Source organism: Falco biarmicus, chromosome 7, assembly GCF_023638135.1.
Source record: "Falco biarmicus isolate bFalBia1 chromosome 7, bFalBia1.pri, whole genome shotgun sequence".
In the NCBI taxonomy this organism is placed as follows: Eukaryota; Metazoa; Chordata; class Aves; order Falconiformes; family Falconidae; genus Falco; species Falco biarmicus.
In genome coordinates this window covers 8,445,871-8,469,643 of record NC_079294.1, presented here as the reverse complement: position 1 = coordinate 8,469,643, position 23,773 = coordinate 8,445,871, and the positions used below count along the sequence as shown (strand labels likewise).

Below are 23,773 nucleotides of genomic sequence, written 5' to 3'. Positions count from 1 at the left end.
GGACAAGGAAAAAAAAAAACAGTCTTCCTGCTGTTAAGGCTGATCAGTGGGGGAAAGGGGTGTTTTCCCGAAAATCAGTTGCTATTTGCCAGCAGCTCACATCTTTGAGGTTCCTTTGCAAAGGGTCATAAAAGCAGCAGCGAGCGCATATGGCCGCGCAGGGCTGCGGGGGGAGGGCTGTGAGCGGATGCCAAATCAGCTGAAACCTAAGAAGCTTGACCTTCCTCACCTCCACCCCTGCTCCCACCGCCTCCAAATACCCTTACAAGGGCGCATCGGGCAGCAGCAGCGAGGGGAATGCAATCTCAGCCCAGCGGCAGGCAGGGCTGTGTGCCTGCGTGTCACCGACGGGGCAGAGGGAAGGACACCTCGGGGTAGCTGCAGCTGCCGGCAGCAGCGCACGCTGATACCGGCAAGGTTCGTGTTGCCGACACCAGCACGGTAGGCAGGCTGTGCAATCTTGAACCTACCAAGTAGCTCAGCCAGTCCAACCAGTCAGAGACCGTACTGGCCGGACAGACTGGTGACGAGCATCCTCCCCCTCCCATTCACATGTCTAACTGCTCCCGTCTGCTATTCACTCTACAGTTCTCTGAATGGCTGAAAGAGAGTGGGTTTGCTGTCAGAAACTTGAAGTGACATGTAATCTTCCGTGTTTCTTCTCACAGAGGTAGAGGCAAGCCCGTTCCCAGGGAGAAGAGCTGGGTTCCCGCAGAGCCTCCCAGTCAGGGCTGGCAGCATGGGGCTGGGCTGCCCTGTGGGGAGCACGTGGAGAGAGAGACGTTCGGCTGGCTCATTAGAAGATCCTAGTAGTAGCCCCGCTCAGCGCACACCCCCCTAATCCTTCTTTTAAGACATACACCCGGGAAAAGACCTTGTCTGCAGTTCTTTTCATGTCACCCCATCAGCAGAGGCATTCCCCTTCCCAGGCTGCACTACAGGGTTTAAGGCAGGGGCTGAAACAACAAAAGCTCAGTACTTGGTTTTCAGACACTTTGAAAATAAACCCAGCAGTGCCTGGTTCTATGAAGGAGGGTATAACCATGCCCTCCACATCTTCCAGGCGATGTATGTAGGTACAAAGCTATGTTTTGGGTAGAAAATGCATGCTGTAATGGATTCTGATGGCTGAATGCCAAGGGGGAAGCTGTTCTGCTTCAAGAATAGCCTTACAAGAGTCAGCATTACAGTGACAGTTCAGTACTCTGCTGCAAATCTACAGGATGTGTCACTTTGGCAGAGAAAGAGGCTGCTAATGCACAACACAAACCATCCTACTATGAATGGAGAATGGCTGCATACCACAAAAAAAAAAAAAAAAAAAAAAAAAGAAAATGGAAAGACCTAGGAAGAGGGAAGCTGCAAAGCGACTACTGACTACTGCATAGTAAGCTGGGAACCTGAGAGCTCTGAGGACACAAAAGCCCTTTCCTTTGAGGGGAAGAAAAACTCAGCTCACAAGACTTGTAAAGAAGCAGACAACCCTTTTTTTCCAGTGACTGCTGCAGCTCTGCAAAACTATGCTGGCATCCAGCCTATTTGAAGAGATTGCAGTTTCAAAACAATGTTAGTCCCAACTAGTTTGGAGTTCAAATGTTAAGGGAGGGGAGGGGCAGCGGGGGGGACCATGCTTATATGCACAACATTGCTAAGCAAATAAAAAAGATAACAAGGCTTGTACTAAATGACACCAGTTAGCATTGGTGAACTCGAGCTCCTGATGAAACTGTGTAGTATTTCCCCCAAATGGACATAGCATTTCTTCACTGAACAAACACTTCCATCTCCAACTCACATAGAGCTGCCAATACTTAAAAAAAAAAAACAAAACAAAAACCAGTGACACACATGTTCTAACCCATTTCTTAGAAAATAGGCTACAAGGCTATTAAAAGAAATGTCGAGAATAATCTAACTGGAAAAAAACCAACCCCAACACAACAACTCTCCTTGGGAAAATAAACCATTAAAATACTTCCCCATTACACGAAGGAATGAGAGCACAACAAATGACCACCTGGACAAATAAACTCCCTTACACAATTTATTCAAGCAAACATTGGGTTTTACCTTAAATAACTGGCAAATATGAGGGAGGGGAGCATTTCTGTAAAATACAGAAATCAGCTGAATCTCTGCATATAAGACTTGCTCAGCAGCTCCCTTTTCCTCCTCCTCAGAAAAAAAAAAAGGCTACAGCTTGTTTGTCAGCTATGGACATCTTCAGAAAGAGAAAAATCTACGGAGTGGGTTCAAAGAAATGCTGGCTAATATGCCCAGACTGGCTGCTTAATGAGCCAGAGTAAAAGAGAAGGTCACATGGTTACAAAAAACCTCCATACAACAAATGCCCTGTAGCTACAGTTAACTGTAATTAACTGCAGTATTACAATTCACTTCAAGCATATTTTCCACCTATGTCTACTGCCCCTTACCTTTCCTTTGGTTACTAAAAACCAACCTGATGAATCTCTTAACTGGGTTATGTTTCCAAAATTCTGACTGGCAAGAGCTTTTCAAGAATGCTCTGCAATTAAAGAAATCCACCAAATGGGGCTCTTTCTAACTCCAACTACTGATGACTGATTTCAAGATTACAGGAGTGGTTCTGTTTATATAGATCAGGGTATTCACGCTTCCATGACATAATTAAATGTTGAAGAGCCAGTAGTCTTTCTCTTTTAAGGGCAGTTGCAATTCACACATGAATATTACTTCTCATTAGGTTTAAACTCAAATTTCACCCATCTGTACAATTTTTTTCTCTGCCAGTCATGAGCTCACAATATTAGTTCCTCTATCTCATGATTTAGAAATAAACTGCTGTGTGGGATCTGCATGCTCAGAAATAATTGAAAATAGGATCAGTACATATCTATACTCTAAAAAAATGTATAGGTTGTACCCAGATTAACTCAAAACATATAGGTTGGATCTAATAATTAACTCAAAATGTGCATTTTCTGCATTATTCCCTCCAATTCATTACATAAGGACAGTATGCTCTGAGTTTTAAACACCAGTATATCACTTGGCAGAAAAAAATAAAATACGTATACACACACGAAGTCATTGTCTGAAATCACAGATACAGTGATGTCAAAGACTGAATCTCAAAACATAACCTCCCCACCCAAAACAGCCAGAGTATGTACTTATACAAGAGAGCAAAGATCTGTAGGCACACTATGCAGGTAAGTCTCAAGGCTTCTACCATGCTTTCCACCAGGAACACAAATGAAAAATGCCTTATTAAGAGCAAGCAGGTACCAAATGCCACCCAGACTTTTAAAAAAGCACTTCTTTACACAATTATGGGGGTTGGGGGTGGGGATCCTTAATATTCAATAAAACTCCAGAGTTCATAACCTAAGACACTGTTGCATTTGGAACAGCTCTGTGTTCTGCCGGTCAAACTGCAAAGGATTTCTGCAGTGCTGCTGGTTTTGTTTCAGGTTTTCTCTCTTTCCTCCATTTGCCTCACTGGAAAGGACAAAGTTCACATTAGGTTTGTTTGCATTTTCTAGCTAGTGTGAGGCCTGTGTATTTACTTTGCCTGTTGATCACCTAACAGGTATTGCACTGCTCCCTTATCTCCAGAAAATGCCAGTGTCACATAAAATAGTTAATTATACAAAGAATCACATCTGATCATTGCCAAAAGGAAAGCATTTAACTTCAGCGCTTTAAGCAAGCTTCCTCACCTGAGAGCACAACACAGCCCCTGAACTGCTCACCAACTCAGTTATGAAAAGTCATTGCCTAAATGGGGTAGCTACCCACCAGCTGCAACACCAACTGTAGAAGCTGTTATTTCCCACTACCCTTTTTTGAGCTGCGCTCAACTACCATCCTGCCTTACCAAGAGTCTATGGCTGATGTCGAGTTTAGACAACCACTCCGCTCTTAAAATCAACTAAAATGAATAACCACGTGATGCTAGGGTTTTTTGGTGAAAGAGGGCTTCGTTTCAAATCTCAAACCATATTAAACTGCGCAGGCAATGGATGCATCCTGTATTGCAAACACTGTTTGCAGCTGGAGAGCTGGGGGGGGGGGGGGGGGGGGGAGAAGGGAGGAGGAAATGAGATGCAGAAACAGTAAATAGAAAATGCTTAGTCAGCAACTGTTACTGCAACATTAAAGGTGAAATGTAAATAGGCACAGTGCCAAGGTTTAGGTAAGTTTGATAACACCATCAACATCATCATCTTACTACATATATGTGAAAATGTGCATACAAGTGCAACAATTATCACAACGAACTGCAGGCTCTTGGTATAATGGAGACTAAAACAGGCAACATGGCTTGTGCATGCTGCCTAAGCTCTGAGAAAATAAAACTTGCTACTCGAAAGTATTAATATCAATTGAATTTATTACAATTTACTAAGCTCCAAGGCACATTACAGTGTTCTGTTAACTACAGAAATGTATAAAGGACAAACAGAGCATGTTTTTCATGTACAGCATTTTGCTCTACTGTTCAAAAGCATCCGTGCATCAATAAAAGCAAAAACAAAAAACACATGAAGATTAAAAACGTTCAGATCAATAGAAACAAACTGAAACATTTTCCTTACAAACTTGCAACAAAAAGCACCCTCCCCCCAAGAGCCACCCCACCGTTTTGCAAACAAAAAACAAAACCGAAAAAAATAAAGTGAAAGACTAACACTCAGGGCTTGTAAAACATAAGCTGTCACCATTTTTGTAGCAATTTTTTAGGCATCAACACTGGCCTTGGCAAAAAAAAAAATTTTTTTTTTTTTGTGTTTTTCTTCTTCTTTCAGAGAAGTGCATACATTTACAAAAATACACACCAGCAGCAGGTAATCGCTAAGGGCTATTAACTTTGTACCTAGCCAACACACTGCCAAAGAAATGAGAACAGGTATTATGTAGTAACCAAACAATATTATATTCTGTTTAACAAAAACCAGCTCTATCCTTCAAATGAAGAAGAGTACATACCTTTGTTTCAAAATATAGAAACATACGACGAAAATAATGTCTATACATAAGACTAACTTTTGCAGTTTTTTATATTCACAATTCTACATCTTCAGGAGTCTGAAGGGATTGGATTTCCTACTCAAGGGTCTCTCTCCTTTTTCACTTTAACGTCCCCAGCTAAAATGGTCGCGATCTCGCCCTGCATAAACGCCCAAGGCACATTGGAACCGACTAGGGGGCATTTCTCTCCGCTGGGGCAGTAGACTTCGCCAGTCGCCCCTTGGGCCTTGATGCTCTCTCTGGAACAAGGGAAGCAGAACTTGTGGCTGGGCACAGAGGGGCACTGAACAAAGTGGGTGTCCTCCAAGCGTTCGTGGCAAATGGTGCAGCACAGGGGCCCGCTGTTGGCCATGGGGGAGTCCGGAATGTTTTGGGGGTGCACTTGGTCCATGGCGGGGTGGGCGCTGGGGGGAGGAGGGGCCACTTGCAGGTTCATGTCCCCATTGCGAGAGGCCAGGCGGCGCTGGCCCGGCACCGAGGCCGGCGACACGGGGCTGCTGCTGTTCCTGCGGGTGGACGTGGTGGAGTGCACCGAGCTGCCATCCTTGGGCGAGTGGGCATTGCCCAGCGTGTCGGCCACCGACATGAGCGCGGCCATGGGGGACTGTCCGTTCTGGGGGGCGGACTCGGGCGGCGTGGTCCGGTTGGAGTGAGGCCCGAGGGGCGGCGGCGGCGGCGGCGGGGGGCCCCCGCCGTGCACCGCCCCGAAGCCCCCGGCCGACATGGTGAGCTTGAGCGCTTCGCTCTGGCTGGCCATCCACTGCTGCCGCTGCTGCTCGTCGCTGAGCTTCAGAGCCCCCTCGGCCGAGTCCGAGGGCTCGGGAGAAGCTTTCCTCTTGCGCATTGCCCCGCCGCCGCCGCCGCCGCCGCCGCCGGGTCCCCTAGAGGCGGCGGCCGTGCCCTGCGCCCCGCCGGCCCCGGCCCCCGGCCGCGGGAGACTCACCAGCGCTGTGGGCAGCATGGGGCAGCTGGCGTCCAGGTAGGGCTGCGGCAGCATGTCGGCGCCCACCAGCTCCTTGAAGAAGCGCACGGACTCGGGCAGCAGGTCCCCCAGGAGCCGCCAGTCACCGGAGCCGTGCTTCTTCTCGTACTCCAGGTACTTGAAGCCCGAGGAGAGGCCGCGGCCGAAGTCCTTCATGCAGTCCTGGTACATCTGCTTGGCCACGCCAGAGGCGCTGGAGAAGACGGTGCCGGAGCCGCTGGGGTACTCGATGAAGAGCTTCAGCTCATAGTCCATGCCCGGCTTGGAGACAGCGTCGAAGGCAAAGACGCGGCCCAGCAGGGCGTGATCCTTCTTGAAGCGCACCTCGTAGGGGGTGCAGCCGGCCAGAGTGAGCAGTGTGTCCCGCACGATCTTGGGCTTGCTGGCCCACTCCTCGGCCCGGTTCCGCAAGCTCTCGCTGAGCTCGGCCAGCGCCTCCGCGTTGCGCTGCTTCTCCTTCAGCTCCCGCTCCTGGTCGCTGCTGGATACCGAGCCCGGCCGTTTGCCACAGGCCTCGGAGGACGAGCCGCCGCCTCCCCCGGCGCCGCCGCCGCAGGTGCCCCCCTGGGAGGAGGCGGAGGGAGCCGGGGGACCCCCGCCGCCGCGGCCGCTCAGGCCCCCGTGCGGCGGGGGCAGGGCCACGCCAGAGGCGGCGGGCCCGTTGAGCAAGGTCTGCGGCAGCAGGTTGGGGGGCACGTTCATCTGGGCACCGGCGGCCCCTGGGGGCAGGCCGGACACCAGCCCCCCGTGCGCCCCGCGGCGGGAGGAGGAAGAGGAGGAGTTGGGGCTCTGTCGGTTCAGCTCCGGCGGCCCGTCCTCAGGCGGCTTGGGGAAACCGTTGGGTCCCCCCAGCCCGTTGGGCAAGCGGGCGCCGTGGCTGCTGCCCAGGCTGCCCGGCGGCGGCGGGTACTCGAAGCGGCTGCGCTGCTCTGCCGCGGCGGCGCTGAGCCCGTAGCGGTCCAGGCTGGACTGGGTCAGCCCCGCCGAGGCTGCCTTGGAGGAGGCGTCCACATGGTTGAGCTGCTGCTGGGCCGCCGCCGCCGCCGCCGCTTCTTTGGCGGAGAGCGGCACTGCCTTGACGCCGACCGGCGGCGGGGGGCCCGGGGAGCGGCCGTCCTGGAAGCAGCCGTGCGCCCGCTTCAGCTGCCGGGCCGTCTCGATCACGAACTCGATGCGGTCGGCGCCCTCGTAGTTGACGCAGCCCCGGCAGACGGGCTCCGTGAAGTCCCAGATCATGGCCCAGGGCATGCGGGGCAGGTCACACAGGTAACATGACTGTCTCCGGGACGACGACACCTGCGCGGCGGACATGGTGCTGCTGGCCGGGGAAGCTGCTGCCGCCGGGGTCGGGGCTGGCTCAGTGTTCCCCCCCGAGCTGCAGGGGGCGGGGGGGGCGGCTCTCCGTACCTGTTCCTGTCGCCCCTTTCAGCAGGGGGATCGCCTGCTTTTCGTTCGCTCCTGTCGCCGGAGAGGGCTTCCTCTACCTGATCCTGCCGCTGCTGTCCCAGCGGGGTGGGAACCGCTCCTACTGCTCCTCCGGGGGGCTGGGTGGGGGTCGCCTTCTAGCCGCTTCTGTTTCCCTGCGCTCTCTAGCTCTCCGCTGCCGCTGCTCCTCCTCCGGGAGGAGGCGGAGGTGCACGGAGGAAGATGGGGGGGTCACCTTCCACCCGCCGCGGCTGCCTCGCGAGCTCGCACTTGGGTACGTGCCGATCCACCGCCGCGAGCGAAACAGGGGCACCCGCACGGAGCTGTCCGATCCCAGCTGCGGCGGCTTCCCCGAGCGCCGGCGGGGCGGTAGCGGCCCGGGGCGGGGGCAGCGGGGGGCAGCGGCGGCAGCAGCGTGGCGAGCGGCGCCGCCTGCTCCTCACTCACATCCTCGCCGCTGCTCGCAGTCCGAGCGCGGGGTGCTGCGCGCCGCCGCCTGTGCCTGCGCGCCCCCTCCGCCGCGCCGCGCTCCCCCCGCGCCGCGCCGCGCCGCCCCTCCCCTCCTCCGCGCCGCGCTCCCGGCTCGCCTCGGTTCGGCTGCACCCGGGCGGGGCCCCGCGTCACCGCCGAGCGCCCGCTCCTCGCTCCCCTCCCCCCAGCCGGCGGCGCGGAGCCCACTTGTTGCGCGGGGCGCGCATGCCCGGCGCGCTGCCCGGCCCCCCCTGCGCGGCCGGCCGCCGGGGCGCGGCGGGGCTATGTTTGGAAACCGGAGCGCGGATCGCGCCCTCGCCCTGCGCCCCAGCGCGCGCCGCGGGCCCTGAGCCGCGGGCAGGAGGCGCGCATGCACGGCGGAGGGGGCGCGGCGCGGGGCGGGGGGGTTGTTGTCCCGGCCCGGCCCCCCCCTTGGCTGGGCTTTCTAAGTTCAAATGTCTCGTTTTCAGGATTTTGTAAACCCGCGGATCGCACCGCTTTGCCTCCGTGACGACTGCGCGGCGTCCTGCCACCGAGGCTTGGCGGTGGGATTCCCGTGCGCTCCGGCTGCTGAGGCAAATGGGGGGGGATCCCGCCTTAATATCCGATTTCGTGTTTCTCTTTCAGTGATGCCGGTGACAGAATGACACAGTTTCTGTAAGCCCGTGACTGCATCAGAACCTCTTCCACTTTTGATTTGTTTAAATCGGCCATGTTTGCCGAGTGTTTAAGGTTGGGCTGGGAAAGATAGAGCTGTGCGTTGCTCAAGGGTGTAGGAGAGGCCAGGCAGGTGAGTAATCGCTGCGATCTCATCTCGCTAATGCAAAGGGACGCAGGATTTCCCCGCCGCTGTGAGAACACACGGCTGCTTTTTTTTTTTTTTTTTTCACCCCACCCCCCCCTTTCCCCCTTTAAATAGCTGGCTAACATTTGCATAACACTGCTAACAGGCAAATGACTCAAAACAACTTCGGCTCATGCAAATAAGCCGAGAATTCATTCCACTGGGAGGAAAACAAAATCCAAAAAGCGCGAAGCCTGCCTTCTCCCGGCCGCCATCCCCACCGGCGCCCGCTCCCCGCCCGCCCCCGCGGCCACGCCGGTGCCCCTGCTCGCCAGGAGGGGCTGTGCGCCGCCTGCTTTTCCTCTCGCTGCAGTCGATGGCCGTTTCTGCGAGCACCGACATCGCCGTCCGCGGCCAGAGAGTACCGAACGCTGCCTGCGGAGACACGGTCCGGCAGGCACCGGCGAGCTGCGAGCGGGGGCGGCCGGCATCGCGCCCCTGGCGCCCGGCCGGGCCGGCGGGTGCCCGCGGAGGCAAGCGCGCAGCGGGGGGAGCGTTCGCACGTTCCGCGAATGCGGAGCCTCTCCCGGCTGGGCTCTGTTGGATGGATTTCTTTCTTTCAGTACCTCTTCCTGATTCCTTTGTTGCTAGAAACGCCGAAAACCCCGTCCATTACAGGCTTCCCTCTGTGCTTTCAAGGGACTTGGGGTTTCTGTGGCGTGGTCACATACACACGCCCAGCAGCGATGCAGCACTGAGCAGGAAAGATACCTTGGATTCGGTCAATAACGTTTCAAAATGCACGCGACAAAAAGTTGTTGCCTTAAATAATTCGTTTCATACCACCAGTGTGTCTCATTTCCATTTTTAGTTGTCTAAAACGTCTTATACGTGTCTGGTTATAATCTATAAAGCTGGCAAACAAATTCGGTATGTATGTGAGCAGAATTACTTCACAGGGAAGACTTAATGAAATGCATACGCTGAAGTTACAGAAATGGTAGGACCAGATAAAATACAGTAAGAAAATCAATCCTGACAAAGTGACTCTTTCGGGGAAAGCTTGCAGAAGCAGTGAGCAGAAATGGAAAAGTCTTTGAATGATGTGACTCTCCTACATGCAAATTGGCTGAAGAAGATGCGCTAAAGGAGAGTGGAATTCACACTTAGAAATTTCACACCTAAACTGTGGACATCATAGAGGCTTCACAGAAGCAAGCTTCCAGAAAGGCAGATGAAAGCTGGTTCAAAGTAGAAGTCTTTGCTTCCAGCCACAGTGATTTAGTGATGGCTGCAGGATTTCTACATTAATATGACTTTACTTGACTAAACAAGCATGTGTTCACTCTGATTCATACTGGAAGATCAACTCCTTTCCTATCCTTTTACTGCCCCGTCTTGATCTTCACCCGAGTAGAACTGGGCGGTGGGAAAAGGTCAGCCCTTGCTGAAAACACTCAGGTTGAGCAAGCTGAGGCTTTCCCCTTCATCCCGAGTGTCTGGGAATGCAGAACTGCAGCATATCCCGACTGTATCTCAGCCCCTGGGTTATACAAACCCAACACATGACAAGGCACTCCATGTGCTTGAACCGCCCCTCACCCTGGCTCCTCGCTCCACTGAATCCTCCTGCAAGAAAGCCCTTTTTTGGTAACACTCACCTCACAGGAACAGACTTCTTGGCTCACAAGAGCAGTCTTTATAGTGGGTGTAAATAATAATCACCTTAGATATAATCTAGCCTCAGAAAACCATTTACAGGTGCTGTCAACTCCCTTTATAGTTTGTGAATAGAAAAAAAGAGATTAGCATCTGTGACCCGACCAAACTGCCTTTACTTTTACTTGCAGGATACACAGTCGCGGAAATATGTTTGTTTTTCCGTAATGATTAAACTTTGATTTAAACTTTGGTCATGGGCACGTACTGTACCATTACGCAAGCGGCACTTAAGGATGAAGTGTCAGCATAGCAACAATATGGCCAGCAGCAGTGGTGATCTCTGCAAAGCTGACTGATGAAGAGAACTGCAATGTAAATGCAAATAAATGCCACGCTGTGGCACCTTCACAGGGAATGAGTTGTCAGTATCAATCTAATCTGGTAGGGGAAAATAGATTGAACGGTAGCAATGTAACAAAGCGCCAATCTATGGCAGCGCTGTCCCTGCGAGGGTAGCAGCGTGCTTTCCTGCTCACCTTCCGTCTTTCCTCTCCTTTGCTATGCGAATGGCAGGGCAGGAGCGATCCAGATCAGTCTTGCTGGATTTATACTAAACACGTCTGGTGTTTATTTAGCTCTGAAATAATCCAGGAATTAAAATTACGTTTAGAGGAGGAAAAGAGGAAGCCCAAACAATGAAGCCATTCAGGTGCCTGATCTGGCTAACTGAAAGAAGTGAGCAAACAAAAAATAGCATAAGAACCCCCCAGACAGTGGCTTGTTTAATAAGATGGAGGGGAGCGCAAGGAGGGATGGAGCTGCGGTTGTGAACAATTGCTAGCCAGCTACTGCTTCTTGCGCAGGAACACGAGTCAGCACTTTGGATACAGCATTAGGGATTCTGTGGAGATTGCCCAAAGTTTACGACCTGCCAGTAGTCCCAAGGGACAAGGAATATAATTTTCACTGTCAGAAGTGAAACCTACTAACTCCTTCCTTTCAGTGCTAGGATAAATACTGCCATCCGATAATCCCTTTCCCTTTATTTTTATTCCCTCTTTATTTAGAAGTACACACTCATGTACGCATCTGTGTAACATTAAAACAGCAGGTGAAGCTTTGATTTAAATGAAGGAATTAAAACAATCCTACAAAACACGGGGTGCAGAAGCCAACCAGCACCTTTCTGAGTGCCACCAGCAGGTATGGGAAGCCAGAGGTGCAACGCACCACAAAGAAAGAAGCAACAAAACCCAGGTGCCTGGCTACGCCCCAGGTCTGCCAGGCTCTGCTCCATGCCATTGCCGTGTGTGAGCTCCCAAAATATGGGGATTATTGTTGATATGGATGCAAGAGGAATACTGTTGATTATCAATCAGCAGCCCAGTGTTAATTATGTAGAATATAGGACAGCCTCAAAGTTTGCAAGCAGTAATAGTTAGGAGCCCATGATCTTGGTAGCTTGGGAATGAACGGTCTGGTCTGGCTATAAATGCTCACAACCTGGGAATACATTTAACTCTTTCCTGCAAAGTTCTGGCACTGATCGGTGCAGCAGTCAGAGCAGCTGCTTCCTTCTGTAGATGCTCACCTACAGAAATGGCTCTTCCCTCAGTGGTCAAAACAGCAGCTACAGCTGGAAAAAAATACAAGAACTGGAAAAGAAGTGCGCTCTCCAGAGTGTGATTTACGTGGATTTACCTCACTACAGCAGATCAAATAAAATCCGTCACAATCAAATTACTGGCTTCAAAACAATGCAGAGATTAGCAGTGAACAGAACACTCAGGAGTGTGTGCAGCAAATCAAAACACAAACACTTCAGGAAGGAGTTGCATAATTTTGTCAAATTAAAAGTTAAACAACATTGTCTTCTACTAGGAGCTGCCAGGAAGTGTCAAAACACCTAGTTACAAAGAATAGAATGTAATTACGTGTTTCTGTTTATCATTTCAGTTCTCATCTCATTGTAATTCTGTTTTTTCCTACCATTCTTCAGGCAGTGAGCCTTGCTGTCATACCGAGCCTCTTCCCCACCTAGGAACTCTTCCCTCTTTCCTTCCTTCCTTCCTTTTTTTCTTTCCTTGGTCTGCTGTGCAGATACATTTCTTAACGAACATTGCCTGTCATGTCTGCCAGCTTTACCGGTCCCATTTCCACATTGCTGCTGGAGCAGGGAGCCCAGAGTACAGCTGGGTGGGAGGCTGCCCTGCCTGCAGGCTGCCAGCTGCTGAAGCTGGATTGCCGCATGTCCAGCTGAGGCAGGTCTGCAGCCCCCTGACCCCACCAACCACTCGCTTCTGCCCCAGAAAGCAGTTAGGGCTCCTCTTTGAGACCTGCCCCAAATCGATTTTCCTGCAGCTGTCTTTATGGTTTTAAAACCTGCCGGCAAGCCCAGATTTCCACATGTTAACCTTTGTGAAATCTTACAGTGCAAAATAAGACACTTGTAATTAATTCTGCTCACTCCGCAAGGGACTAGTGACTGGGTAGCATGTTTTAGGCTGGGACATGCAGAGGCTGGGTCCGCTGTTGTTATTTTTACTTTATCCCTGCACTGTTTTCATCTTACATCCTGTGGACGTAGTAAACAATCAACAATAATGAATCAACTGAATCGGTACATTTTTTGAGGCTATTCCCACTGAGAGCCACTTGCACTTTCATGACAGTTAAGAATCTGCCAAACATTAGCTTAGTTACCAGCAAGCCAGGCTCCCCCCAGCCTTCACCCCATACACAGATTGTTTATCAAAATGTGCTGCCAAGAAAAATATCCCTGCTTTTGGCCTCCACCGGTGATTAATAACACTTGAGAACTGAACAAAACTTTACTGTGTTTTCCAAAAAATGGGGGAGGTGGGAAGGAGGGAGTGGGGGTTAAGCAAGAAAGAAAGAGAAGGAAAGGAAGGAAGGGAAAGGAAAAGAAACTGCACTATCTTAAGTTACTTCACATGGCATAACCTCCTTTTCCTCTGTAACTAGGCCATCTGAAAAGACCTAAACCACTTTTTCTCCAAGACCATGTTATAAATGCTGACGAACATTGTTATTGAAAGAAGGATGATATGGACACAGGATAAGGGTGAGAAGGGGGGTGGTGTTTCTTTTATTAGCACATATCAAGATGAGCTATTGGGGGGAAACAAGAGAAAAAAAAAGATCATTTACTTTCTTTTCAAGGACTGTTGGTAAAATTCCTAAGGGAGACTAAGTGCCAAAATTAACTGTCTTGGTGTATTACTTTTAGACACTACTGCCTGGGTGAATTAAGTCAAGTCTTCAAGCAGCAGCCAAAGATAGCTGCAAGCTGAAAAAGAGGCACTACATTTCCTTGTTTTGTGGTGAAACTCACAAATTTGTGGAGATTGTCTTTGCTCCAGGGTTTTTTTCATATCTCTCTCTCTCTCTTTTGCCTTCTGGGCTATTTTACTATTTTATATTTGGCATTATAAATGTGTTTTGTAATGGGACAGCAAGGTAAGAAGCAAGCAATTGTTAAGAAAAAACAGAAAAGCAAAAAAAGTGAGTGCAACCATGTAAACTCTATCTATTTATATGTATACATACATGTGATAGTATACATGCATAAGTCATATAAGGTATTTTTCATTACTCTGTACTCCAAAAGACATTATTTAGTAAAAGATAATAAACAGCTCTTGAACAGTGGGATATAGACTAGTGAAAACAGTTTACTGAAATTAATGATGCTGGATTGAACCAAACCTTCCCTTTGGAATTAGTGCCAGACATAGTTTTCCTGAACCCTGTCCAACTGCCTGAGCGACAGACAATTTTCATTCTATTTGTGCTAAAGGCTTATGACTAGTGCTGGAAAATGAAGCCCTTGCCCTTGATCTCAGTGCAGATTTAAAAAAAAAAAAAAAAAAAAGCAGAACTGTGCCAATTTGTTTCCTCTGCCAATAGAAGCCCTTGTGCTTAGGGTAATGCAAAACAATAAAAAGTTCACATGAAAACTCTCCATTAAAAGGAAACCCACCAAGAGCCATGTATCTCTGCTACATGCATCAGCCAGTTTCCGAGATTCTCACAATGTCAGCAAAATACAGAGGGTAAGGGCTGAAAATATTTACCAGCCAGCAATACTGTCTTCTTTTTCTATTCCACTTCTCACTGCTATACATTTGATGATGATTGCTAAAAAAGCACTCCACTGTAAATAACCACACTCTCCCTTCTGCTAACACCAGTCTCCCCACGCTCAGGTACTGCATATAGATTTGGGGCCGGGCAGCCCCTGTGGCCGGAGCTGATTCTGTTTCTGAGGGATGAAAAATACACATTTGACTTACATGCCCCGAGTAATAAACAGTGGCTATACTGTAGTGCTGTCAGCCAGCTAATCTCCGATTGCTTTTTCCTAGATTATTAATAAAATTAGAATCCCGAGCAGAAGGCGTTTGCTTTCATTGTACAGTCTGCACTTGTGACATGGTACATGTGGAAAATTTTGAGTGCACTGCAGTGAATGGTCTGGGGGTTAGTTTTTAGCTTCCGCTAAGTACCTGGCAGGCTGCCACAGCTGAAGGATTCTGGGAACTGAAAGGCTCCCAAGTACAAACTGCCAGCATTAAGCAGTCCTGACAGCTCTGCTCCTTCCACACTTGGCAGCAGTTCAAAGTGCTCTTTCATTTGAAAGGCTGGAAGGCTGCCATGTGCAATGCAGATTTGCTGTGCCTGCTCTCATAAGGAACTGATAAATGCCGTTGCTGTTGCCATGGGGACAGGAGGCTATCAGAATGGCCTTGTGATCTGCAGCCTCTCAGCTCTGCAGGGTTTTTTTTTTTTTTTTCCCTGAGATGGTGAAATAAATGTTCTAGAGAAGGTTAACTCTTGAAGGACAGGAAGCGGTGGTTTGAATGGACAGGGTGAGCCTCTCTGTGCATGGCTCCTCCAAAGTGCTGGGAACAAGATTAACACATACCTGCCAACTGTCCCTGTTTGGGAAGGACTGGCTCCAGGGATTTTTTTAAGGCCAGGAGGGAGGGAGGAGAAGGAGAGACCTCCTTCTCCCCACTCAGTCCCTTCAGATTTCTCTTCCCATTCAGGATGTCCCAGCATAATTAAAAGGCCGTCCCCTCTCTTCCCCTCACTATCCCCACATACAGTTTGCAGATGCTGGTGGAAATTAATCAGTTTACCACTGGATCTTGTAACACACCCGATGTCTTTAGCTCTCATTAACATCATTGGACAGCTAGCAGGATTAGACCCATTATGTGCACTCTGTGTGTGTGGTTAATGTGAGTAAAAAGAATGAAGTGTGGTGCAAAACTGCATGTTTAACAGAGATCTTAGTGAAGATGCAAGTCCTTCGAGAGAGAGAATTTCGGCTCATCCTGGCTCCCAAGATTAAAATAAACACACCCTTCAGCTACGCGCAGTTTCAGTGTGTATATAAATGAGTGTGCATATCTACTTCTGAAAAAGTGTAGAGAAAAATACAGGCGGCAAATACTGCAGCCAGAATTTATGCCCTTTTTCCTATGTCTTCCTTTTTTACATGTTATTTCTTTCCATCTCTGCTACAGCAATAAATTTGGGTTCCCTAAAGACATTTTGCTGCAGTTCAGTAAACCGAATTCTGTTTAACCAAGGCGAAGTCTGAGCATGACATCATAGCGGGGAACAATGGAGTGCATCACTCCTCTCCCTGACCATGCAGCAAACTTCAGGACAGCGTTTAAAAAGATCAATATGGGCATGGATCTGTGTTTACAGAGTGCATATAAAACTCAATAAGCATTCAGATAGTGGCATAAAACAGGAAAGATAAAGCAGGGGGAGAATTTTGTTTATATACTGGAGTGTTAGCAGTTGGAGGGCTTTGTTCAAAACTGGGAAAAAAATGAGCCACCCCCCACGTGAACAAATCCCCCCTTCATGGCTGGCCGCCTTTCAGAATTGTATACTTGGATCTTTCCAATATATGTGAATGGTATTATATGAAATGGCATGTTAAAACTGAATAAAGAGAATTCCAACCCAAACTGGACAGATAATCTGGTTAACCACTTGATGGTTAACCTGTAGCTTTTAAAAATAAATACCACCACTCTTATTTTAGTTTCACTTCACTTTAGTTTCACTTATTTTTTACTGTATTCCTTGTTCAAAAGCTTTTTGGTTGTGAATGTGTTATGCAAAGGTTTGAATGAAGAAAGTGGTCATTTAAAAAACATAGAAGGGAGAATGTTTTAGAAATGACACAGAAATACACACTATACATGTGTACACACACATACACACACGCATGCACCCTTTACCTTTTCTGAATTCTCTTTTAGCTTCTGTTTTCAAACAAATTAAGGCATCTGTGATTCTAAGTTTTGTATCTGACATCAAATCCTGCTGGTTAAAACAATCTGCATATGCAAATTTAGATAAAAGCTAGTTGTATACATGTGCAAAGCAATTTCAAAATTGCAAACAAGGCTGCATTTCACAAGCCTTTGCACCATATCAAGCTAGGCCAAAGGAAATATTTCTTCCTGACTGCTTTGGATTTTTTTTTTTTTAATAAATAAATTTGAAGTTAACTGTAATTCTACTGTAATTTCTTTACCTGATTCTCTCTGGGTTCTTGCCTACGGTTGTCATGGTAATTTGATAATTCTGGCTTGCTCTCTACACATTCTGTTTGTCTCACTGGATTTCCTGATTATTCAGAAAACTCTTTTAAAAAACCCTCCCGTCTCTCGCCCTCTGCCCCCGTTCTGAGCTCAATCCTGCTTTTTTCATTCCTCTAGCATAGAGGAATGTATATTATTTTGCTACAAATCTACTAGGGTGAAACTGTTTGCTCTACTTACCTGAAAATGGAGATAATGAGATAAGCATACGTAGTACAGCACTTCTTATATTATCTTTCATAGTCTATGACAGGGGATAGAGAGGAAATGTGGAAAGATAACTGCTTATAGATTTCTTGTAAAGTACTTGGATCTTAATCCTATAGATATTATTTAGGGTTTAACTGCTGCATTTCTGACAGCAGAAACATGTATTTAACTGTTGCCTTTTCAAACATGACAGACACATTTGTACCTAGAGAGAGAGAGAGAGAGAGAGAATATATTCTCTCTATATGACAGAGTAGAAGCAATATTTTTATTCAGGGACTTGGGTGACAATTTATGCCAGAAGAAACAAACTGATCATGCTTTGAATGCACCAGTGAAACCAAAGAAAAATACATATTGCTATGTAATATTTAGCTTCTTGTGTAGTTACAAAGGGGTTTGTGTCATTGATGTGTACATTTTTTAAAAGCACTCAGTTTAGATTATGCATAGAGAATATATATAAACATATTATAGATGTGTATATAATATACATGTATGAAGGTACATAAACTTGCTTTTTTTGGGGGCAGTGGTTCACCCACAGATACTACATGATTTTTATGGTAAATGCACAGAGCTACCATATGTATCTACCGTTACTTTAAATAATTAGCTTGAATATCACACCCCACATTACTTCCTTTGTCTAGTCTTTGTACATTTAGCCTCTACACTTTTCAAGAAAGGGTATGTATTTTACTGTGTTAGTCAATGCCTCATATAACTATACTCTGACATCATTAGGATCTCAAAGAATTATTTCAAGGCAAATAATTCACCACCATTAAGTGTCCTAAGTGAAACTATAGTCCAATTTATTACAATTTAGACCCAATAATTTCCTCTATATGCTGTCTTTCCAAGGTATCAATCGAATCTGCAAATTCTGCTCTCTGACCTCTGTTGCTTTTTTCTTCTTTCTCTTTCTTGTACTGGAAAGCACATTTGGGATTTCTTACTAAGTCCTTTTGATGGCGTCACGCTGTGGAATCTGCTAAACTCAGTGAGCATTCCAGCTGTGACAGCCCCTCTGCCACAACCTATTGCCATAATCTGGAAAATCTGTGACATCATCTGACAGTCTGTGACATCACCCTGTGAATCACAAGACCAGAAAAAGTTGCTGTTCCTTAGTCACCATGAATTTTAAAGGTGTCACAGGTAGCATTTGGCATGCAACTGCAATGTTCACACTTGATTTTAACTGTGAAAATGCTGCTAAAATAACCCCTTGTATATAGAATCTGTCTGGAAACTTTTCAACTGTACAAATCATACTTTCTCCTCTACTTTGATTTTCAGATTTCTATTTTCAGTAAAATGAAAATGACAAATTTTATACAATCCCAGCACAGTGCAATAAATTAGCAATGAACCTATTTTCTCTTATGTGCTAAAACCCATGTATCTCCTACTGCTACTCAACAGAAGAATCAGTTTCAGTGAATCACGTGTAGGACGACTACTGCTAAAATGTTCTTAAATTCACTTTAAACTCCTATTAATTCATGTACTGCTACAAGGTGGATACTGCAGAAACTCAATAGACTGTATGCTTCATACCTAGCAGAAAAAATATGGCCCCTCTCTTCTGAAAAGAAGACTGAGCAGGGGAGTGCTCTATTTTACATTCTGCTAACACCTAAGTATTTTGAAAAATACATCCAATAGCATTTATTATTTGAGCAATCATAAATATTTACAAAGAAATTATAGTTGTGAAAGTGACCTACATGCTGATGCTTTTTTCTTTTCCTGGAATGTTGTTTACATACCTGCTAATTGCTAAAATTCAGTAATCTGTAGTGATCTTACTTTTATTAGTGTAAATTAGCAAAGTCTTGCTGCACAAATTACTAAGGCTTTGCCACGCAAATATAATAGGCTCAGCTATTTCTTTTAAAAGTCAGTGTGCTCTAGTCCATTTTTTTATTACTGTTATCTTTAGTTCTGTGAAGCTTTGGAACATTTCCCAGTCTGGATCTATAGAAAATTTCCCGGGAAAATGTATAAAGAGCCTGTGTTCTGCTTTACTCTGTGCTGGCAGTGCCTGTGTGCTTTTGGTGAGCTAGGTCTTTGAAGACCTAGCCCATGCATGGAGTCCAGTCAGGCTGAAAAATTCAGCAGTTGAGACATTTTACAATCCAAAATCTCTTTTAAACAAAGGTGTGGTTTAGCAGGACTGGCTGCTTCTGACCTCTTTCAGCCTCTTATTATTGCAGCTGCTATGATGTAAGGCTGAGTATGGTAGAGCTAAAGTAGCTGAGGCTCAGGGAGAAATGCTGAGAACAGCTGTTTTACTGTAAACATTAACATTAACAAGGGTTTGACTTCATTTGCAAGCTGGGAGCATTCACAGTTTCTGCACAAATAATACTTTGGGAATTTGATCTAGATGTTCACAGCACAAAGAAAAAAATTATCCCTTCTATATGTTACTGCAGCTTAGAATGAAGCAAATTCTCTGCAGAGAGATGCATCCCATTAAAATCAACAGGGAATTTTTCACATTAATATACAGCTTCACACAGACGTTACAGACATACACACATGAAAAGATGAAGCAATATTTATCTGCTTCAGCTATTTCTAAAGCTCCTATCACGTTGGTATCTAAGTGGCAATTAGATACCAAAAATATTCAGTTGTAGCAGACACTGATGTCTGCTGATTATTGCAGAGCTACAAACAGAATCCTATCCAAGAGGGCAGAGAAGGATTTGAATGCTTTCCCCTTAGCTCGGTGCTGCAATTCATGGATGTTAGGAAACAAATTTCAGACCTCATTTCCTTCATTACATTCTCGAGGTTGCTTTATTCTGAAGCAAATGAAAAATCTCAGACAAAGTGACCTTTGCAGTGAGCGGGGACATTCACTGACATCACATGCATCTGCATATGCACACATAGACATGTGGGCCAGATCCTCCAGACACTGAAAGCTGGTTTATTGTCACATAATCAATGCAATGGAGTCTGTGAGGCAGCTCAGCCAGCTACTTGCGCATCCGCCAGTGCAGATATGACAAAGCCTCAGCTGGTTGCAGCCACTGCAGGGACTGCAATGGCTCTTCATTTCTCGAGTCCTTGTGAAAGACATACAGTTCAGAAGTGGCTAAACCAAGCCTATTTCTCACGGATCCCCATTCACCAGACAAGTTTCTTGGGTCCAGTGGTAGCCCGTGCAAAATACAGTAGCTCTGCTGGTGTTACAGTTTACACTAGAGACCACACTGGCAGGGAGACAACCCCAGGATGATGCAAGGATGGCTTAAAGCTGCATTTTCACCACCCTCTTTGAGGCCTGCCAAGAGCTGCTTGGCCAAAGCTTGGAGTCTGGGCAACAGTCCCTACTTACAGACTCCTTCTAGAAACTCCCCGTATTAAATATAAATGTATATAAATCCTGACTATCTTCCCCATTTGTTATTATTATGGTTCACAGGCTAAGTAGCATCAACAGCCCTTTGATAAAAGACCAAGGGAAACTTGGGGTCCTGAAAGGCTTGTTAAAATTCATCACTTCCAATAAAAATCTTAAAGTTGTGCCTGTGCTGTTGGACGTGGACCCCTTTGAATGAGAAATAAAATTAACCAATTGGACATTTGACCTTTATAATGTTCCCAGGACATTTCCGACAAATCTGCAAGTATCAAATTTAGTATCTCTCTAAAATTCAAAGCTGGTTAACTATATTCTGTTCTTAAACTGTGTTTACGCAGGACAAGGGGAGGTTTTGGGTCTCTGTCCTGTTTTATGGTGTTAATCTATAGTGCAGTTGAACAGCTACTGTCTCCTCCTCCAGACTGGCTGTGTTTCTTCAGATTATGGTTTGTTTCTATGTTTTGGGATGAAATAACATAAAACTGTCTACCTGGTACAGCTGTAAATATTGGTTCTCTTGCATTCCTGTATATAGTGGAAAATAGAAATATTCTGAGTGCCATTTATTCCTGACCCCAGGCATGTTCAAATCTCCAATTAAAGTTTCATCATCCATGTGCGATAATTGAGGCTTTGAAATGCACCTGGAAACATATCTCTCTTTCCTCTGACAGGATTTCAGAGCTCTGGAATCATATCTGTTGTGAGTTGCCTTTCCTCTAGTCATACTTTTTATTGAACAAATGTTCAAAAAACTACCCAGTTGTTTGCCTAGATCTTGTAACCAAAACAAGGCCCCATCCTGTCCTCTTCCCACTGCCCATGCCTATAATTTCTTCTCAAGCTGAATGCTGGATGGGGCTAAAGCCAGCATACTATTACGTTTGGAACAGGTTCTATCCAGGAAAATGATACAAATGAACCTGGGAAATAAGCTGCAGCTTGAGAAAGTAATAAAGCATGTTACAGTGCTCATATGTAACTGGAGATGGAGGAGCTGCTTCCAGAACAGGGACTGGAAAGGACATACTGGCACCTGTGTAATTTCTGAACCACTGAAGTAAAATTCTTTCCTCTCTGTCTTGGCAAGTCCAGAGACCAGATGAGATGCCGTGGCCTGGCCAAAAGAGAGACTGCTCTGGCACTACAGAAACCTATTCTATAGCCAATTCCTCCTGTGATAGTAGCTCTTCTCACCACCTCAAAAATGCTCTCTGAAACACCAGCCCCAGCTGCAGTTTCTACAACTGGATGAAACATCTGTTACCACCATTAGAACCATTCACACAAAGAGTAGAATAAGACCTCACAGCACCAGGCCAGCAAAGAGTAACCTGGCAGTGCACATTCAAGCAGCTGTATCAGGACACGGTAATTCTGAAAGGCACCTAATGCTCTTTCCTAAGGCTCCCCGAGAAAACCAGGTCCAAAAGTTTGGATTTTGTATTGAAATTCTCCATTAAACATGCTTGTAAGTCGAAACATTTGGTCTTGTTCTCTGTTTCCATTTCCTCATCCCACCTAGAAGCCTTCTTGTCTATAAACCTGTCAGACATACACAGTTGTCCACCTGAAAGCAGGTGAAACCAACAAACTCATCACCCTGGTAATTCACAACACCAGCCCACACTGTTTTTGCTGTGTTAAAAACAGAACTGTCAGGGTATTCAGAGATAGGAGAGAGGCTGACAATCCATACCTAAGCATACAATCCAACCCTACTGACACACAATCCAAATTAGAAATACCTTTTTTTATTTCATCCGTTCCTCGATTTGTCAGAAATAAACCCTCATTTCTTAAATACGATACTGTATCTGAAAATCGGTCTGCTACTGCTGGCCCTCGCTGCTGTTCTGCTACTCCTGTTGCCACCATAGCCCACTTCCAAATGTCCTTCATACCAGTGAGTCACCTCTGGTGATGAAAAACTGCATGTATATCCCTTCCTACCTCTCCCCATCAGAATGCTGAACCAGTCAGGTTTAAGGATTTCCTCAAATTTCCTTAAATAAAGTTCCTGCAGAACTGTAGAAGTTTAGGCCAGAAACTGAACTCCCAAAAAGCCAATCATATTGAAAATGTTCTGGTTTAAAAAAAAAAAAAAAAAAGGGGGTGGTGGTGTTCCCGTGGTTTTCTTCAAACATTTTCCACAGTCAGTTTTTCTCCCCAAAACTTCATCTGGAAGGTGTGCATTTCTTCCAATCTAGGCACTCTTTTGGGGAAATGCATAAAACACCAAACTGTATCTCAAATGTTTTTGATAGAAAAACAACTTGTTATCTGAAAAAAGGCATAGTCAAGCTTCTTAACGGGAAAATGGCTGCATTCTCTAGCAGGTCAACTATAAACCAAAAAATGTACCCTTAGTCAAAGTTAAAGTCTGACCTGATTTTTGAAGCCTTTAATTTTAAAGCTATCTTGAAGAGCCAAAAGAATAATGGAGCACTTGTAAGAAGGAATACAAAAGAATGCCAGTGCCAAACACACTGGGAAGTGAAATGTGATGGAGAAAGTGCATCTCTGAAATACATTTTTGAGGTGACAGCCTGAGGAGAAGGTCCAATAAGGGGATTAGTTACCTCACAGTGCCAAAGTGAAAGGTACTGGGTTTCTAGAGGGGAGTTCAAAACCTATATAGAGCATGGGAAAAATTAGGCACCTCTGAGCATGGTATCCAAAACATCTGTTTCTATATTTTATCCAGACTATTTATATGAAATATTTAAGAAACAGTCGTGAAAGCTGGGAAGGGAATCTCAGGCGCTGTCTGCCAGATAGGTGCCTTAACCAGTACAGTCATGCTTTCTCTTACGCTTTCTCTGCTCTCTGTGACTCCCATTCTCTCTCTCTGTCCCAATGAACTTAAATTATTTTCTGCAGCATGGCACAGTTTCAATAGGAAGGGTGGAGAGTGCCTGCCTTCAAAACAGGCTGCAGTCTGGTGGTCAGGCTGCTCTCCTGGGACGTGTGAGTCGGAGTCTCCTCACGCATGGAACATTCTTGTGCTCACAGACAGGAAACAGTGAGGGTGCACTTGAGAACTCACCTTGTTTTTTCTAATCTCTAACTGCTGTTATACAGATAATAAAAGGAAATATTTAACAATAACCATGAGAATTACTGACACTTATAGACACCTTTAATCTTTGAGATTCCAAAGCAAACAATGGGCTATG

The 23,773-nt window shown here is 46.5% G+C and overlaps 1 protein-coding gene and 1 long non-coding RNA gene across 3 annotated transcripts; both read right to left on the bottom strand.

The window, feature by feature from the left end:
* Nucleotides 1-4,358: 4,358 nt before the first annotated feature.
* Nucleotides 4,359-8,664, bottom strand: IRF2BPL (interferon regulatory factor 2 binding protein like). 2 transcript variants are annotated; one of them, XM_056346676.1, is made up of 2 exons: nucleotides 7,406-8,664; nucleotides 4,359-7,294 (listed from the first exon to the last, which is right to left on the bottom strand). In XM_056346676.1, exon 2 carries the CDS (start codon nucleotides 7,244-7,246, stop codon nucleotides 5,096-5,098), a length of 2,151 nt encoding a protein of 716 aa, XP_056202651.1. In that variant the 5' UTR covers nucleotides 7,247-7,294; nucleotides 7,406-8,664; the 3' UTR covers nucleotides 4,359-5,095. The 2 variants fall into 2 exon arrangements, with proteins under 2 accessions (XP_056202651.1, XP_056202650.1); XM_056346675.1 differs by having other exon boundaries at nucleotides 4,359-8,664.
* Nucleotides 8,665-10,246: 1,582 nt separating this feature from the next.
* On the bottom strand, nucleotides 10,247-11,360 carry LOC130152698 (uncharacterized). The gene is made up of 2 exons (XR_008823084.1): nucleotides 10,404-11,360; nucleotides 10,247-10,307 (listed from the first exon to the last, which is right to left on the bottom strand). It is a non-coding gene; the product is annotated as an uncharacterized LOC130152698 (long non-coding RNA).
* Nucleotides 11,361-23,773: the final 12,413 nt, after the last annotated feature.